An 18,607-nucleotide genomic window follows, 5' to 3' on the forward strand; every position below is an offset into this window, starting at 1 on the left:
ACAAAGAAACGCCTGGAACTAGAAGATGCTTCAGTTCGGTGTTATGGAGAACAATACCTTCCTGCTACATAAGGAAATGTTATTTTCGTAATCGGGAGCAAAAGACAAGTGAATATCTCCACGAGTGGGCTGCAGGCGTGGAATAGTATAATGGGCTGGGTTATATGAATGTGGAGATCGCTTAGCTTTTTATCAGTTTAATCAGCGAAGCAACAGCTTAACTAATATGCTGGAACTCAGGTAAGGTTGGAGATCGGTGGGTAGAATGTGACAGGCAATGATAATCCTGTACTAGACATTTGATAAAGATAAGCAAGTTATAATAAGCATTCTGTGAACTGTTATTTTTACTTCAGGTGGAGGCATTAGTATACAACTTATACGGAATGACGGAACTTGCCTCCTTTGCTACCGGCTGCATTGTTACACAGGACTGGAAAAGCCTTTGTATTGGAAAAGTCATGCCCTTCTTCGAAGTTAAGGTATACAGTTTTTTTTCCATATTCAATAATTGTCGAAAAGATCTTACAGTTAAGTAAATGAAATGATTACTGAATACTGTGTGTGTGTGTGTGTGTGTGTGTGTGTGTGTGTGTGTGTGTGTGTGTGTGTGTGTGTGTGTGTGTGTGTTCTTTATCAGATTGATTGAATGATTAAGAAAAAAAAAGGGAACGCGCCAAAACATCACAGTCATATGGCGCCGCTACTAAATGTTCAAAGCAACTAAAATGATATCAGAATGAAGTTAATAAAGTTCACACCTGCAGGTAGTGGACCTAAGTAGCGGGCAGCTCTTGGGGGCTGGCGAGATTGGAGAAATATGTGTGCGGAGCCCCACCACAATGATCGGCTACGCTGATAACTCGGCTGCTACCTCCTCCATGATAGATGCCGAAGGTTGGGTTCACACGGGTGATTACGGCTATTACGACAGCCAGGGATTGATCTACATGACTGACAGAATTAAAGACCTCATCAAGTCTAAGTCATCTCTCTAGGTGAGGAAAAAATAAGTGAATAAATAAACAAAAAATGAATGTTTAATATTATTTCTTGAATTTTATCACCCAAGTTTATTTTTGTGTATCTATGTTATTTTCTTGGAGAAATATTCTTTTCAGAGAGAGAGAGAGAGAGAGAGAGAGAGAGAGAGAGAGAGAGAGAGAGAGAGAGAGAGAGAGAGAGAGAGAGAGATTCCTATCTCTTGGCAATAATTTGCAGGTACAGCCGTCTGAACTGGAGGATTTGCTGTTACAACACCCACATGTGGCTGAGGCTGTGGTGATTGGCGTGTGTCAGGATGACTTTGAGGAGATGCCGCGGGCATTCGTGGTGCTGGAGCCTGAAGCTCCCGTCCAACCTGAGGTCCTCAAGCGGTTTGTCAATGGTGAGGCAAGACATATCGTTGATTCATCAGCAATATATCATTCATAATAGAGTACTATGATAATACAAAAAAGTTATTAATGAACCGCTTGTTAATACTTAGGAAATCATTAGATTTGGGTAAAGTGCCAATAGTGTGTCAGGAGGCAAACGAATGTAAAGCTCATCTTTAAGAAAGAAGATAAAACGTTAGTGGTGAACTACTGACCTGTCAACTTTACCTAAATTTTAGGTTAAATAATAAAGTCAGTAATTGCGAGAAATATTAGGGATAATTAAGATGAAGATAAACTTGAGTCACAGCAAGGCTTCATGAAGGGGAAGTTATGCCTTATGAACATGATGAATTTTTTAAATAAGCTGTCAAAGTATGATCTTAATTCCTCAGTTTGTTAGAGGGCTATTCCGGAAAAAAAAAGTGTTGCCAAACATGGCTACGGTGTCATGAAATAGACTGGTTTCAGGTCATGCAAAAATTCCATAAGATAATAAGGCAGACCACTGGTTTTCAGCCGGGGGGCGCGAACACTCTCCCGGATGGGGAGGAGAGTGGCGGCGAACACAAAACGGGAGAAAAATAACGGACTCATTGGCTATTAGTGCAAAGGAGATGCAGCTGTTATATCCTCTTTCTATCTGTCTATCTATCTGATTCTATCTATGGTGGCATAGTTGGACAGGGGTTGAGTATGTGGCGCAGGGAGGAGTAGGGCCCCAACTACATTGAACCAGCTTTGGGGGTGCCCAGCTTGCAAAAAGGTGAGAACCCCTGAGGTAGACGATAATAATCACTGGAGTATCATTAAATTTTTCTCCTTTTAGAAATTTATGAAAAAAAAAGTCAATCAAAACTTGATCTTTCACCGTGACGTCACTAACACACACACACACACACACACACACACACACACACACACACATATATATATATATATATATATATATATATATATATATATATATATATATATATATATATATATATATATATATATATATATATATATATATATGAGGCTGATAGGGTATCGTTACTTGACCCCTCGAAAGTTGTTGCCTGAACAGCGAAAGCTACCAACTTGCCTTAACTTTTACCTCGATGGTGGTGAGGAAAAAAGTCGTAACTAAAGAATAAAAATATAACATCATAGTTCAAGGAAATATCATATCTAAAAGGAAACCTATCATATTTAAACGAAATTCACAGTGGAGAGAGAGAGAGAGGAGAGAGAGAGAGAGAGAGAGAGAGAGAGAGAGAGAGAGAGAGAGAGAGAGAGAGAGAGAGAGAGAGAGAGAGCGAGAGAGAGAGAGAGAGAGAGAGAGAGAGAGAGAGAGAGAGAGAGAGAGAGAGAGAGAGAGAGAGAGAGAGAGCGAGAGAGAGAGAGAGAGTGAGAGAGAGAGAGAGAGAGAGAGAGAGAGAGAGAGAGAGAGAGAGAGAGAGAGAGAGAGAGAGAATGTCAATATTCTCACAGTATGCGGCCTGACTTCCACCACACTGGTCCGAAAATCAGTGTCGGTTTATGAATAATATGATGGTTCAGTTTATATATATATATAGAGAGAGAGAGAGAGAGAGAGAGAGAGAGAGAGAGAGAGAGAGAGAGAGAGAGAGAGAGAGAGAGAGAGAGAGAGAGAGAGAGAGAGAGAGAGATCACTGTATTTTTGCTTCTTTTGATCCCACAATTAACTGCAATTAACGGCGCCAGATCGCGTTCCTGACTTCAAGCAGCTGACTGGCGGGGTGTGGGTGGTGGAGGAGATCCCCAAAAAACAGCACTGGCAAACCTCTGAAGCGACAACTCAAGGCTGGTCAAGTTACACAACTGGCATCCTGCTGTTGATTACTACGCACTATCTTTGTTTTTGTGGAACTAAGAGTGAGGGTACGTGGCTGTTGCCAATTTCAATGACAAAATATTTTGTTTATCAATGCCCACTTTCTTATTCCCTATGTTAAGTCTGTTCTTAAGAAAAATCTTTAAAAATAACCAGCGCTTTACTTTATTTACTTCAACTTCTAAATCATTTGCGTCTAACTGCATCATGAATATATTTTCAAATCCGTTCACAATCTTATCATCAATATAGCTTCTGTAAGGAAGCTTGGAATCCACGTAATTTGATAGTTTAGATATCATTTAAGGTAGTTAATAGCAGTACATTATATAAATGTATAGATAGTAATATAAGTAATTAATACACCAATTTATTGAACATATTCGTATTAACCAGCTGAATTGCACGACTACTTTAATCCCCATAGTTACTTGTACAATAGTTTGTGAAGATGTTGAAAAGAACACGTGACAACACACACATCCCTGGGAAGCTCCTGTGTTTGTGACTATGTCAGAATTGACGCTAGATGTGCTAACAAACTGTTTCCCACTTCAGAGGTAGTCTAGTATCCACAACATGAGATTACTATTAACATTCACGGTGAACAACTTGTCAATCAGCAGGTGAGGTCGAATGGTGCTGAACGCGCTATGCGCTACTGGTCAACAAATAGTACACGAATGTAAGAATCATTTTTTTTTTTTTTCAAGGTGGCTCGTTATTTCGTGATTTATGGTTATGACAGCATTTGGTACACTTCTCCCAGGTGAATAAGTCCACAAAATATGCTCAATGATAAAAAAAAAAAAAAACAATGCGTATTACCCTTCCATCTTGTGAGCCTCTTCTGGAAGCTATAAACACTCTAAATTATAAATGTACGAACAATAAATGTCAATAGGTACTTGATTCTCTTAATAACACTACTGGATACTTTATACATTATTAAAAAATACTTCTTACAGACTATATGTTGAAAATGGGGTAATCATTTACAATACAGAAAACTTAATAAGGGTGACTTAAATATTATCTTTGTGTTCGTACATTACATTATACATTACACTTTCTTCCCCCTTAAAAGAAGAAAAAAAAAAAAAGAATGACGTTACAACTTATACTAAAGCTTAAGACTAATAGGAATTATTACAATCAACTTAACCTACAAATTAAGTTTATCAACAGCCTTACCTCGGGTACTCCTGGAAGGCAATACTCTTACACCAGTGCCATCAACATGTTTCGTCCCTATAACACACACGACAAGTGGGTGCCTGGTACACTTACTAAAGCATTAGGAAACATTCACTATGAGATCCAGGTGGATAAAGGAATCACTACACGACATGTAGATCAGTTAAGACAATCTGTAAATCGTCCTGATGAGAATGCAGATGAGATCATTCATTCAGATGCTGAAACTTCACCTGCACCACAAGCTCATGTTTCACCATCAGTACCATATTGATGATACTGATGTGACTCCTTATCGCCTATGAATTATTTTTTTCCGGAGTGGAGTACTTTTTAGGTATTAGGGAAAGCTAGTCACTGTCATGTACTGGAAATAAATTATGATATTAAATAAAATACTGTAATACCTTTAAATCGCAAAACAAAAACAAAAAATCAAAGAGAAGAGCCATTAAAAGAGAGGGACTTGCTTAGTTCTATAGGAATGGGGACAATAGAGAACAGTTTGGCAAGGACACACACACACACACGCACACAAGCTTAGTGCAACCTTGGTAGTGTTGCCCTCTACTTTAGTTTTATGAAATACTGTGTGGTGAGATTTACTAGCAGAATTATGTCATCCCGTCTCAATGTGGCGGAGCTCCGGAGGGCGCACTAACACGAGACATACCGCCGGTGTATATTCCTTCGGATGTTAGGGACAAGGAAGCCTGAAGGATTGTGGAAAGGCCCTCTTGCAGATCCTGAGTGTATTGAAGACTGCAGAGTCAGTCGAACAAATTTTACACTATTTCCGCTGCTGGGATACAGGTTTACATGGTTAAATGCTGCACATAACATCCTGGCTTCGGCGAGGCTCACGGCCACCACGGCCGCCACCATCACCAGATCCCAGGATGAGGCACCCATCATCTTTGCTTCCTTCCCGCACACATTCATTAGTTGTTCGAACCTGGCGTTAAGATTGTCCACACTGTCCTTAGAAGTATCTGCTATTGCATCGGTGAGAAGTAGCAGGCCGCTTGTACCGGGCATTTCTCTTACCACTGCCTTCACCTCTTCGCCGCGGTTGTCTTCAGCCTCTGCCATTACTTCTTTCGTGGAAAAGAGCAACAAAGCTACACAAACTAGAAAACAGTTCATGTTGGGATAGTAAAAAAAAACAAAAAAAACAAATTAGAAGTACTGCAAGCACACACGATCTAGAGGACAATCATGTGCTGGGTTCATTTTTCAACTTTACTTTCTCGGAGTGGGTGCACCACCTAGAACTTCTGATATATATATATATATATATATATATATATATATATATATATATATATATATATATATATATATATATATATATATATATATATATATATATATATATATATATATATATATATATATATATATATATATATATATATATATATATATATATATATCTGAGATTCCTATACACCACACATCTGCATCCTCTTTCCTGTGAACTCCGCTTTCATCAGTGAGTGAGAATTCATTGAGTTAGTAAGTAGTGTGTGTGTGTGTGTGTGTGTGTGTCCCAATATCCAGAATCTAGATGTTGCACCTCTTGCTATCTTCTACCGCTATTTTCATGCTAACTGCTCTTCTGATCTTGCTAACTGCATCCCTCCCCTCCTCTCGCTGCCTCGCTGCACAAGACTTTTTCTCACCCTTGTTCTGTCCACCTCTCTAATGCAAGATTCTCAATCATTCATCCCTATTGCTAGTAAATTCTAGAAGTCCCTGCCTGCTTCTGTATTTCCCTTTTTCTATGACAAGAACTCTTTCAAGAGGGAGGTTTCAAGACACCCTTTAATTTTTGACGACCTCTTTTGACTTTGGGTACCGGCACCTCAGTGGGCCTTTTTTTCTTTCATCATAATTTTGTTAACAAGCCCTTGGTCGGTGCCCCTCCTATATAAGAGAAAATATTCAGATACTTTTTTTAAGTACAAACCTCATGCTTTTACCCTTGTTACTAAAATGAGAGCAGTGACGTCAATTGTAGTTCTTCTTCCTTCAATAAATATTTATGTCTAAGCATATCTACAATGTTTTGCCTACCTTAGCGGCCTCAGCATTCTGTTTGCACCTTTAAACACACACACACACACACACACACACACACACACACACACACACACACACACACACACACACACACACCTGCCGAAACGATAATTACTCCCAGTGAGGTCTAAAGCACTATTCAGGGGGTGCTGTGAACTTATCATGAAACCCAGTTGTGACCTCACTGAACGTTTCCCTTTGTGTCTCACAACACAAGGGGGCAGTCACAGCCTGCCCTCTAAAGACAACTCTCTACCTCCACACAAAACTACAAGCACTTAATAACACACACACCCTTCACTCAAAAATTTTAAAATCATGGCGACTCCTACACCAGCCTCGGAGTGCCCATCTGGGGAGGGGACCATAAATGTCCCCAGGTCGGACTGCCTTTCCGTCGACGACCCTAAGTGTCTTGACACCCCCCTCAACTTTTTCTTCATTAACTTCTGCAACATTCGCGGTCTAAGATCTAATTTTCAATCTGTAGAACACCACCTTTCCTCTTCTAAACCTCATCTTCTTTTCCTCACTGAAACTCAGGTGTCTGAGGCAACTGACAGTAGCCCCTTTTCTGTTCCCTCCTACTTTCTCTATCCTCATTTTCGATCCAAAGCTGGATGCTGCGTTTATGTGCGCAATGACTTAACCTGCTCTCGTGCCCACGCTCTTGAATCTTCCGAGTTTTCCACCATCTGGCTACGACTACAGAGTCATTCTCATACTAAATTTATCTGTGCTGTATACCTCTCTCCTAACTCCTCTGACTATAAGAAATTCTTTGACTACTTAACTTCCAAAGTGGAGCACATTCTGACCCTCTTCCCTTTTGCAGAGATCTCCATTCTTGGAGACTTAAATTTTCACCACCAGCTTTGGCTTTCCTTTCCCTTCACTGACCATCCTGGTGAACTAGCCTACAGCTTTGCTATCCTCCATGACCTAGAGCAATTGGTGCAACACCCTACTCGTATTCCTGACCGTCTTGGAGATACGCCCAACATTCTTGACCTTTTCCTGACCTCTAATCCTTCTGCTTATGCTGTCACCCTTTCTTCTCTGTTGGGCTCCTCCGATCACAATCTCATATCTTTATCTTGTCCTATCACTCCAATCCCTCCACAGGATCCCCCTAAAAGAAGGTGCCTCTGGCGTTTTGCCTCTGCTAGTTGGGGGGACCTGAGGAGGTATTTTGCTGATTTTCCTTGGAATGACTACTGCTTCCGTGTCAGAGACCCGTCTTTGTGTGCTGAGCGCATAACAGAGGAGATAGTGTCTGGCATGGAGGCGTACATTCCTCACTCTTTTTCTCGTCCTAAACCTTCTAAACCTTGGTTTAACACAGCTTGTTCTCGTGCTATACATGATAGAGAGGTGGCCCACAAAAGGTACTTAAGCCTTCCATCACCAGAATCTCATGCACTTTATATTTCTGCCCGGAACCAAGCCAAGTCTGTTCTCCAACTAGCCAAAAACTCCTTCATTAACAGAAAATGTCAAAAACTTTCAAGATCTAACTCCCCTCGTGATTTCTGGCATCTAGCCAAAAATATCTCCAATAACTTTGCTTCTTCTTTCCCTCCTCTGCTTCAACCAGATGGCACCACTGCTATCACATCTATTTCTAAAGCTGAACTCTTTGCTCAAACCTTTGCTGAAAACTCTACCTTGGATGATTCTGGGCTTGTTCCTCCCTCTCCTCCACCCTCTGACTACTTCATGCCACGTATTAAAATTCTTCGCAATGAAGTTTTCCATGCCCTCGCTGGCCTAAACCCTCGGAAGGCTTATGGACCTGATGGGGTCCCTCCTATTGTTCTCCGAAACTGTGCCTTCGTGCTTGCACCTTGCCTAGTCAAACTCTTTCAGCTCTGTCTGTCAACATCTACCTTTCCTTCTTGCTGGGAGTTTGCCTACATTCAACCTGTTTCTAAAAAGGGTGACCGCTCTAATCCCTCAAACTACCGTCCTATTGCTTTAATGTCCTGCTTATCTAAAGTTTTTTAATCTATCCTCAACAGGAAGATTCTTAAACATCTATCACTTCACAACCTTCTATCTGATCGCCAGTATGGGTTCCGTCAAGGCCGCTCTACTGGTGATCTTCTGGCTTTCCTTACTGAGTCTTGGTCATCCTCTTTTAGAGACTTTGGTGAAACTTTTGCTGTTGCCTTGGACATATCAAAAGCCTTTGATAGAGTCTGGCACAAAGCTTTGATTTCCAAACTACCCTCCTACGGTTTCTATCCTTCTCTCTGTAACTTCATCTCAAGTTTCCTTTCTGAACGTTCTATTGCTGCTGTGGTAGACGGTCACTGTTCTTCTAAATCTATTAACAGTGGTGTTCCTCAGGGTTCTGTCCTGTCACCCACTCTCTTCTTATTATTCATTAATGATCTTCTAAACCAAACTTCTTATCCTATCCACTCCTATGCTGATGATACCACCCTGCACTTTTCCACGTCTTTTCATAGACGTCCAACCCTTCAGGAGGTAAACATATCACGCAGGGAAGCCACAGAACGCCTGACTTCTGATCTTTCTAAAATTTCTGATTGGGGCAGAGCAAACTTGGTATTGTTCAATGCCTCAAAAACTCAATTCCTCCATCTATCAACTCGACACAACCTTCCAGACAACTATCCCCTCTTCTTCAATGACACTCAACTGTCCCCCTCTTCTACACTGAACATCCTCGGTCTGTCCTTTACTTATAATCTGAACTGGAAACTTCACATCTGATCTCTAGCTAAAACAGCTTCTATGAAGTTAGGTGTTCTGAGACGTCTCCGCCAGTTTTTCTCACCCCCCCAGCTGCTAACTCTGTACAAGGGCCTTATCCGTCCATGTATGGAGTATGCTTCACATGTCTGGGGGGGTTCCACTCAAACTGCTCTTCTAGACAGGGTGGAATCAAAAGCTTTTCGTCTCATCAACTCCTCTCCTCTAACTGACTGTCTTCAGCCCCTCTCTCACCGCCGCAATGTTGCATATCTAGCTGTCTTCTACCGCTATTTTCATGCCAACTGCTCTTCTGATCTTGCTAACTGCATGCCTCCCCTCCTTCCGCGGCCTCGCTGCACAAGACTTTCTTCTTTCTCTCACCCCTATACTGTCCACCTCTCTAACGCAAGAGTTAACCAGTATTCTCAATCATTCATCCCTTTCTCTGGTAAACTCTGGAACTCCCTGCCTGCTTCTGTATTTCCACCTTCCTATGACTTGAATTCCTTCAAGAGGGAGGTTTCAAGACACTTATCCACCAATTTTTGACCACTGCTTTGACCCTTTTATGGGACTGGCATTTCAGTGGGCATTTTTTTTATTGGATTTTTGTTGCCCTTGGCCAGTGTCCTTCCTACATAAAAAAAAAAAATACACACACACACACACACACACACACACACACACACACACACACACACACACACCAGCATATTGGTTTGTCTAAAAGGGTCCTATCATTCACCATGCTGATGTTTAAGGTGAGTGTTCAAATTCCCACAGCACTGACTGTGGGAAGTTTGTCTCCTTTGAACAAGGGAATGGGGCTATGTGATGAGTAAAGGTCTCCTAAGTTATCCAGAAATCTTTTACAGACCCCTGATCTCTGATGGAAAGGTAACTTCTGACAAGGGACGAAATGTGAATTCCAAGCGCATGCATGTTCACACAGATTAAGATAGATGAGGAACTTTCTAGGAAATGGCGATGTGGATAGTAATCAAGAGTAAAGATAAAGAGAGTTCACAATTGGAGTTTTTCGAAGCTCAGCGCACCTGCGGCAATCTGATCAGTGTGATCAACAAGGGGATGTATTTGAAAAATACACAAGTTTCAGAATTTTAAGAAAAATTATCAATTGTCGAGGATAGCTGAGCATATGAGAAGGTGGTAAGAAATTTAGGGTTAACATTAAATTACTTTTCTTTGCGGAGGTCGGCATATATATATATATATATATATATATATATATATATATATATATATATATATATATATATATATATATATATATATATATATATATATATATATATATATATATATATATATATATATATATATAAACTTTCGGAAATATGCTGGCGAAATCTTGGCAAGTCTTTTCCAACTAGCGAATAACTTCTTTCGGAAATGTGCTGGCGGAATTTTGGCAAGTCTGTTCTCCATTTAGCTAAAAACTTCATTAGTATTAAGTGTCAAAGACTTTCAAAGTCTAACTTCCCTCGTGATTTTTGCCACCTAGTCAAAAACTCCTCCAATACCTTTGCTTTTTCATCGTTCCTTCTTTTATTTCAACCAGATGGCACCACTGCCATCTCATCTATTTCTAAAGCTTAACTCTTCTCTCAAACGTTTGCTAAAAACTGTCTCTGTCTCTGTGTGTGTGTGTGTGTGTGTGTGTGTGTGTGTGTGTGTGTGTGTGTGTGTGTGTGTGTGTGTGTGTGTGTGTGTGTGTCTGTGTGTGTAAGTGTATTACTATAATAATGGAAGGTGAAGATGAAAGGTGAAACTATGAGATATCGAGGTACTAAATCGTGTGGATGAGCCACTCTCTGGTAACTATTTTAGTTTTATCTATTGTTGTTTGACTTTCTTTCCTCTTCTGATATTATGCCAAATGCTTAAGGAGTATTTTGGTTCCCAGGTGTGACGCATTCCTGAACATTTGCAAGCTTTGGTCTATGCCTTACTCCTCGCTGTCACACACGGGTCCCGCTTTGCTTTGCTGTTAAATTTGCGTGTAATCTATTTTCTTCACGAAACTCAAATAATTCAGTGAGAGTGTCTGACCTCACCCTGCACAGGTGATCTCCACCCAGAGCTGCAGGTCACACAGACACAGCTTCCCGGACTGAAGTCACTATGAAAACGCTGGTAAGGACATGCCGCTGAGTTTTGAATTAGGAATAAAGTTAGTAACATATCTATAATTGGTATGAATTTTTTTTTATTCCGAGGGTTTAAGCCAGCGAGGGCATGGAAAACATCACTGCGAAGAATTTTAATAGGTAGCATGAAGTAGTCAGAGTGTGGAGGAGAGGGAGGAACAAGCCCAGAATCGTCCAAGGTAGAGTTTTTAGCAAAGGTTTGAGAGCTAAGAACTCAGCTTTAGAATTAGATGGGATAGCACTGGTGCCATCTGGTTGAAATAAAGGAGGGAAAGAACAAGAAGCAAAGCTATTGGAGATATTTTTGGCTAGATGCCAGAAGTCACGAGGGAAGTTAGATCATGAAAGATTAATTAATTATTAATGAAGGAGTTTTTGGCTAGTTGGAGAACAGACTTGGCATGGTTCCGGGCAGAAATATAAAGTGCATGAGATTTTGGTAATGGAAGGCTTAAGTACCTTTGGTGGGCCACCTCTCTATCATGTATAGCACGAGAACAAGCTGTGTTAAACCAAGGTTTGGAAGGTTTAGGTCGAGAAAAAGAGTGAGGAATGTACGCCTCCATTCCAGACACTATCACTTTGTAATGCGCTCGGCACACAAAGAAGGGTCTCTGACACTGAAGCAGTAGTCAATCTAAGGAAAAACAGCAAAATACCGCCTCAGGTCGCCCCAACTAGAAGAGGCAAAACGCCAGAGGCACCTCCGCTTAGAGGGATCCTGAGGAGGGATTGGAGCGATAGGACAAGATACAGATATGAGACTGTGATCGGAGGAGCCCAACGGAGAAGAAAGGGTGACAGCATAAGCAGAAGGATTAGAGGTCAGGAAAAGGTCAAGAATATTGGGCATATCTCCAAGACGGTCAGGAATACGAGTAGGGTGTTGCACCAATTGCTCTAGGTCGTGGAGGATGGCAAAGTTGAAGGCTAGTTCACCAGGATGGTCAGTGAAGGGAGAGGAAAGCCAAAGCTGGTGGTGAACATTGAAGTCTCCAAGAATGGAGATCACTGCAAAAGGGAAGAGGGTCAGAATGTGCTCCACTTTGGTAGGTAAGTAGTCAAAGAATTTCTTATAGTCAGAGGAGTTAGGTGAGAGGTATACAGCACAGATAAATTTAGTTTGAGAGTGACTCTGTAGTCGTAGTCAGATGGTGGAAAACTCGGACGATTCAAGAGCGTGGGCACGAGAGCAGGTTAAGTCGTTGCGCACATAAACGCAACATCCAGCTTTGGATTGAAAATGAGGATAGAGAAAGTAAGAGGGAACAGAAAAGGGGCTACTGTCAATTGCCTCAGTTTCAGTGAGGAAAGATGATGAGGTTTAGAAGAGGAGAGGTGGTGTTCTACAAACTGAAAATTAGATCTTAGTCCGTGAATGTTGCAGAAGTTAATGAAGAAAAAGTTGAGAAGGGTGTCAAGACACTCAGGGTCGTTATCAGAAGAGCAGTCCGACCTGGTGACATTTGTGGTCCCCTCCCCAGATGGGGACTCAGAGGCTGGCATAGGAATCGCCATGATAATTTTGAAATTTTCAGTGAAGGGTGTGTGTGTGTTATTAGGTACTTGTAGTTTTGTGTGGAGGAAGAGAGTTGTCTTTAGAGGGCAGGCTGTGACTGTCCCTTATGTTGTGAGACATAAAGGGAAATGTTCAGTGAGGTCACAGCTGGTTATAATGGTAAGTTCACAGCACCCCTTGATCCAGTCATTAGACCTCACTGGGTCTAAAGCACTGGATATATATATATATATATATATATATATATATATATATATATATATATATATATATATATATATATATATATATATATATATATATATATATATACTCGTAGATAGATAGATAGATAGATAGATAGATAGGTAGATAGATAGATAGATAGATAGTATGCGTAGAAAGTTTTGTCGCCAAAGGGACAACATTTCTTTTAGCGTTAAGTGAAGTAAACTCACAACTTCGTATCTTGGAGACTGTTTGTCTGATGCATCTACACCAGTAACTGCCAACTCCTACACGCTCTACCGCCCACGGTTAGTTATTGGTACTAGTGCTTCGTCGTAGTGATAGGCAGGAACCGATAATTCAAGTATTCAACGAACAAGTTCCTTGGGCAGGCGGAACTGTCGGAACCAGTTCCGAAACCGGTTCCGCGGGGAATCGGTAGAGCGCGACTGGTGAATACCCAAGTCTCGGAACCGCCAGCACGCTGCTTGTGGGCTACCAGTGTGTAGCGGTTCCGGGACTCGTCTAGAATACAGACGGGAATGATTACCGACTCCCAGTTCCGAGAGACCAAGACTCTGGGATGGATACTGAATGGGTGCACCGTGTAGTTGATGTTTACTCTCATCTCACACAGGATTTGTTCAGTAATATACATGCTTGGGTTTATATAACTCGCATATTCAGTGGGATGTCTAGTGCGGAGGTGTTCCATGTTTGATCTAATTCCATTGCATTTCAGCTTGTCTTGACGGACTTAAGCATACATCAGACGACGTGTGCTGTATAATATTCCACACTTGATCTGATCTAATTCACTTCGATGTCATTGTTTGGTTAAACTGACTAGGTTTAAGCGTGATGAATGCTCCTCTAACACCGCAGATTTAGATATAATATATGTGCATCTTTAACGCGTTGCCCTTGAAAAATCCTTGGTGCCTCAAAAAATATTGTTATATTTCGAGACAGGAAGGATTACAGAACAATCAACATGTAAATTATTTTATATATCTACGCAGATAAGGTATTCACTCATGAGGACAAAAGTAACAGCCTCCCCTTTGTTTGGCAGTCTTAACTCTTATGACTAGTCACCGGAATGGCACCAGTATATAATATATATATATATATATATATATATATATATATATATATATATATATATATATATATATATATATATATATATATATATATACACACACACACACACACACACACACACACACATATGCCCTATGTTATGACGTCATAGGGTATTTACCAAAGTACAAAATAAGATTACGCATGTGGCAACACTAAATTGGTGCCTCCTATTGACTAAATTGAATGAAATATTTTCATATCATTCACACAATTTCTTTGAATAGTAGACAAAGGGGCAATTCACATTTAATTGTATTACACTATTCCGTTCATTGGTAGATACTATTGCAAAACTTTATAAATAATGTTAATGATTACATACATAATTTAAACACTACAAAAAGGTAATTCGTGCGTATCTGCCATCAGTACTCGTTTGGAACCTTTAAGGCCGAACACACTTCAAGACTCGGAACCGGTTCCTCGCGGTTCCTGGCGGAACCGTCAGAACCGGTTCCGGAACGAGTTCCCGTCCAGCCCTACTTAGTAGCTGCTTGGCTGCGATAAAGAAGAGGTATCATGTTCGCCTGATGGCCCCAGGCGGGGCTAAATTGAGCCTTTATTTTGTTTCCATCCTCTCAACTTGCTCAAAATGGTCACTAGTGAGGATAAACGAAAGGTGGTGGTAACCTTACAGAAAGCTGGTCTGGATCTCCCATTTATAGCACATCAAACAGGATTACAGCTGAGGACAGTCCAGCGCTTGGCGAGAATATTCAAGGATGCCGCGGAGGCAGATGGCACTCGCCTCACTTCCCAAGCCTGGGAGGCCTCGTAAGACGACCTGGAAAGCCTTATATATATATATATATATATATATATATATATATATATATATATATATATATATATATATATATATATATATATATATATATAATGGTGACTGGGATAAGAAAATTGTGATAAGAAATAAACTTACTGTGAGATGCCAGGTGACAGATTAGTTGGTGACTGCGTCCAGAGGCAAGAATTGAGAAATATTCGTACAGAGCATCAAGGGCATCATCCTTACTGCCCTGACAATCTTGACTTCTTGCATGTTCTTACACATCAACACTGAATTTGTCTAACATGCCTTTTGTAATTATCAGGTCCTTGCAACATTTTCTTGACATAATTATGGTTATGCGTATCCTCAAAATAGCCTCCAGCATCTTAAGTTTCATTGGATTTCGCACCTTAGTCTTCACAGCATTAACATGGGAAAAAATCCTCTCAACAACTGCGTTGCTTACTGGTGTTGTCAAAGCAGCCAAAGCATGTCCGGCTAGGGCTCCATACGGCTTTCGACCTCCTTCTTCGTATTTCTTTATTGAAGCCAAAAAGTGAACTGGATCTTCTGGGATTCCAGAGCTGAAGACTTCTTCATTTTCTACGGATGAAAAAGAATTTTTCGGTACTGTCTTCTTGGAGATGAGGAAATGGAAGTTCGTTGAATTTTGGTCTGTTTAACTGGGTAAAGACATTCTTTTTTTTTTATTGTAGGAAGGGCACTAACCAAGAGCAACAAAAATCCAATAACAAAAATGCCCACTGAAATGCCAGTCCCATAAAAGGGTCAAAGCAGTAGTCAAAAATTGATGAATAAGTGTCTTCAAACCTCCCTCTTGAAGGAATTCAAATCATAGGAAGTGGAAATACAAAAGCAGGCAGGGAGTTTCAGAGTATACCCGAGAAAGGGATGAATGATTGAGAATACTGGTTAACTCTTGCGTTAGAGAGGTGGACAGAATAGGGGTGAGAGAAAGAAGAAAGTCTTGTGCAGCGAGGCCGCGGGAGGAAGGGACGCATGCAGTTAGCAAGATCAGAAGAGCAGTTAGCATGAAAATAGCGGTAGAAAACAGCTAGAGATGCAACATTGCGGTGGTGAGAGAGAGGCTGAAGACAGTCAGTTAGAGGAGAGGAGTTGATGAGACGAAAAGCTTTTGATTCCACCCTGTCTAGAAGAGCAGTTTGAGTGGAACCCCGCCCCCAGGACATGTGAAGCATACTCCATACATGGACGGATAAGGCCCTTGTACAGAGTTAGCAGCTGGGTGGGAGGGGTGAGAAAAACTGGCGGAGACGTGTCAAAACGCTTAACTTCATAGAAGCTGCTTTAGCTAGAGATGGGATGTGAGGTTTCCAGTTCAGATTATAAGTAAAGGACAGACCGAGGATGTTCAGTGTAGAAGAGGGGGGACACTTGAGTGTCATTGAAGAAGAGGGAATAGTTGTCTGGAAGGTTGTGTCGAGTTGGTAGATGGAGGAATTGAGTTTTTGAGGCATTGAACAATACCAAGTTTGTTCAGCCCCAATCAGAAATTTTAGAAAGATTAAAAGTCAAGCGTTCTGTGGCTTCCCCGCGTGAAATGTTTACCTCCTGAAGGGTTGGACGTCTATGAAAAGACGTGGAAAAGTGCAGGGTGCAGGGTGGGTATCATCAGCGTAGGAGTGGATAGGACAAGAATTTTGGTTTAGATCATTAATGAATAATAAGAAGAGAGTGGGTGACAGGACAGAACCCTGAGGAACAAAACTGTTAATAGATTTAGGAGAAGAACAGTGACCGTCTACCACAGCAGCAATAGAACGGTCAGAAAGGAAACTTGAGATGAAGTTACAGAGAGAAGGATAGAAGCCGTAAGAGGGTAGTTTGGAAATCAAAGCTTTGTGCCAGACTCTATCAAAAGCTTTTGATATGTCCAAGGCAACACCAAAAATTTCACCAAAATCTCTAAAAGAGGATGACCAAGACTCGGTAAGGAAAGCCAGATCACCCCTAAAGTGGCCTTGACGGAACTCGTACTGGCGATCAGATAGAAGGTTGTGAAGTGATAGATATTTAAGAATCTTCCTGTTGAGGATAGATTCAAAAACTTTAGATAGGCAGGAAATTAAAGCAATAGGACGGTAGTTTGAGGGATTTGAACGGTCACCCTTTTTAGGAGCAAGTTGAATGTAGGCAAACTTCCAGCAAGAAGGAAAGGTAGATGTTGACAGACAGAGCTGAAATAGTTTGACTAGGCAAGGTGCAAGCACGGAGGCACAGTTTCGGAGAACAATAGGAGGGACCCCATCAAGTCCATAAGCCTTCCGAGGGTTTAGGCCAGCGACGGCATGGAAAACATCATTGCCAAAAATTTTAATAGGTGGCATGAAGTAGTCAGAGGGTGGAGAGGGAGGAATAAGCCCAGAATCGTCCAAGGTAGAGTTTTTGGCAAAGAAGAGTTTAGCTTTAGAAATGGATGTGATAGCACTGGTGCCATCTGGTTGAAATAAAGGAGGTAAAGAAGAAGCAAAGTTATTGGAGATACTTGGCTAGATGCCAGAAGTCACGAGGGGAGTTAGATCTTGAAAGGTTTTGACACTTTCTGTTAATGAAGGTTTTGGCTAGTTGGAGAACAGACTTGGCATGGTTCCGGGCAGAAATATAAAGCGCATGATATTCTGGTGATGGAAGACTTAAGTACCTTTTGTGGGCCACCTCTCTAATATGTATAGCACGAGAACAAGCTGTGTTAAACCAAGGTTTAAAAGGTTTAGGACGAGAAAAGAGTGAGGAATGTACGCCTCCATGTCAGACACTATGGGTCTCTGACACGGAAGCAGTAGTCATTCCAAGGAAAATCAGCAAAATACCTCCTCAGGTCCCCCCAACTAGCAGAGGCAAAACGCCAGAGGCACTTTCGCTTAGGGGGATCCTGAGGAGGGATTGGAGCGATAGGACAAGATACAGATATGAGATTGTGATCGGAGGAACCCAACAGAGAAGAAAGGGTGACAGCATAAGCAGAAGGATTAGAGGTCAGGAAAAGGTCAAGAATGTTGGGTGTATCTCCAAGACGGTCAGGAATACGAGTAGGGTGTTGCATCAATTGCTCTAGGTCGTGGAGGATAGCAAAGTTGAAGGGTAGTTCACCAGGATGGTCAGTGAAGGGAGAGGAAAGCCAAAGCTGGTGGTGAACATTGAAGTCTCCAAGAATGGAGATCTCTGTAAAAGGGAAGAGGGTCAGAATGTGCTCCACTTTGGAAGTTAAGTAGTCAAAGAATTTCTTATAGTCAGAGGAGTTAAGTGAAAGGTATACAGCACAGATAAATTTAGTTTGAGCGTGACTCTGTAGTCGTAGTCAGATGGTGGAAAACTCGGACGATTCAAGAGCGTGGGCACGAGAACAGGTTAAGTTATTGCGCACATATACGCAATATCCAGCTTTGGATCGAAAATGAGGATAGAGAAAGTAGTAGGGAACAGAAAAGGGGCTACTGTCAGTTGCCTCAGACACCTGAGTTTCAGTGAGGAGAAGATGAGGTTTAGAAGAGGAGAGATGGTGTTCTACAGATTAAAAAT

General features: G+C 41.2%; 1 protein-coding gene across 5 annotated transcripts in view; it reads left to right on the top strand.

Annotated features, from left to right (window-relative positions):
- Positions 1 to 273: 273 nt before the first annotated feature.
- LOC135092378 (uncharacterized) overlaps positions 274 to 18,607 on the top strand; it is a 28,824-nt gene continuing 10,490 nt past the window's right edge. For 2 of the 5 annotated variants that reach the window (XR_010262832.1, XM_063990833.1), the window contains exons 1-5: positions 274 to 482; positions 768 to 998; positions 1,222 to 1,387; positions 3,093 to 3,269; positions 11,316 to 12,422. Coding sequence is in view for 4 of the 5 variants with exons in the window: in XM_063990833.1 (XP_063846903.1) it covers positions 1,315 to 1,387; positions 3,093 to 3,269; positions 11,316 to 11,377 (312 nt within the window). In the remaining variant the exon portion in view is untranslated. Of the gene's footprint in view, positions 483 to 767; positions 999 to 1,151; positions 1,388 to 3,092; positions 3,270 to 11,315; positions 12,423 to 18,607 lie in introns of those variants that run through there. The other 3 variants (XM_063990831.1, XM_063990834.1, XM_063990832.1) reach the window with 2 other exon arrangements.

This window comes from Scylla paramamosain, chromosome 40, assembly GCF_035594125.1.
Source record: "Scylla paramamosain isolate STU-SP2022 chromosome 40, ASM3559412v1, whole genome shotgun sequence".
In the NCBI taxonomy this organism is placed as follows: Eukaryota; Metazoa; Arthropoda; class Malacostraca; order Decapoda; family Portunidae; genus Scylla; species Scylla paramamosain.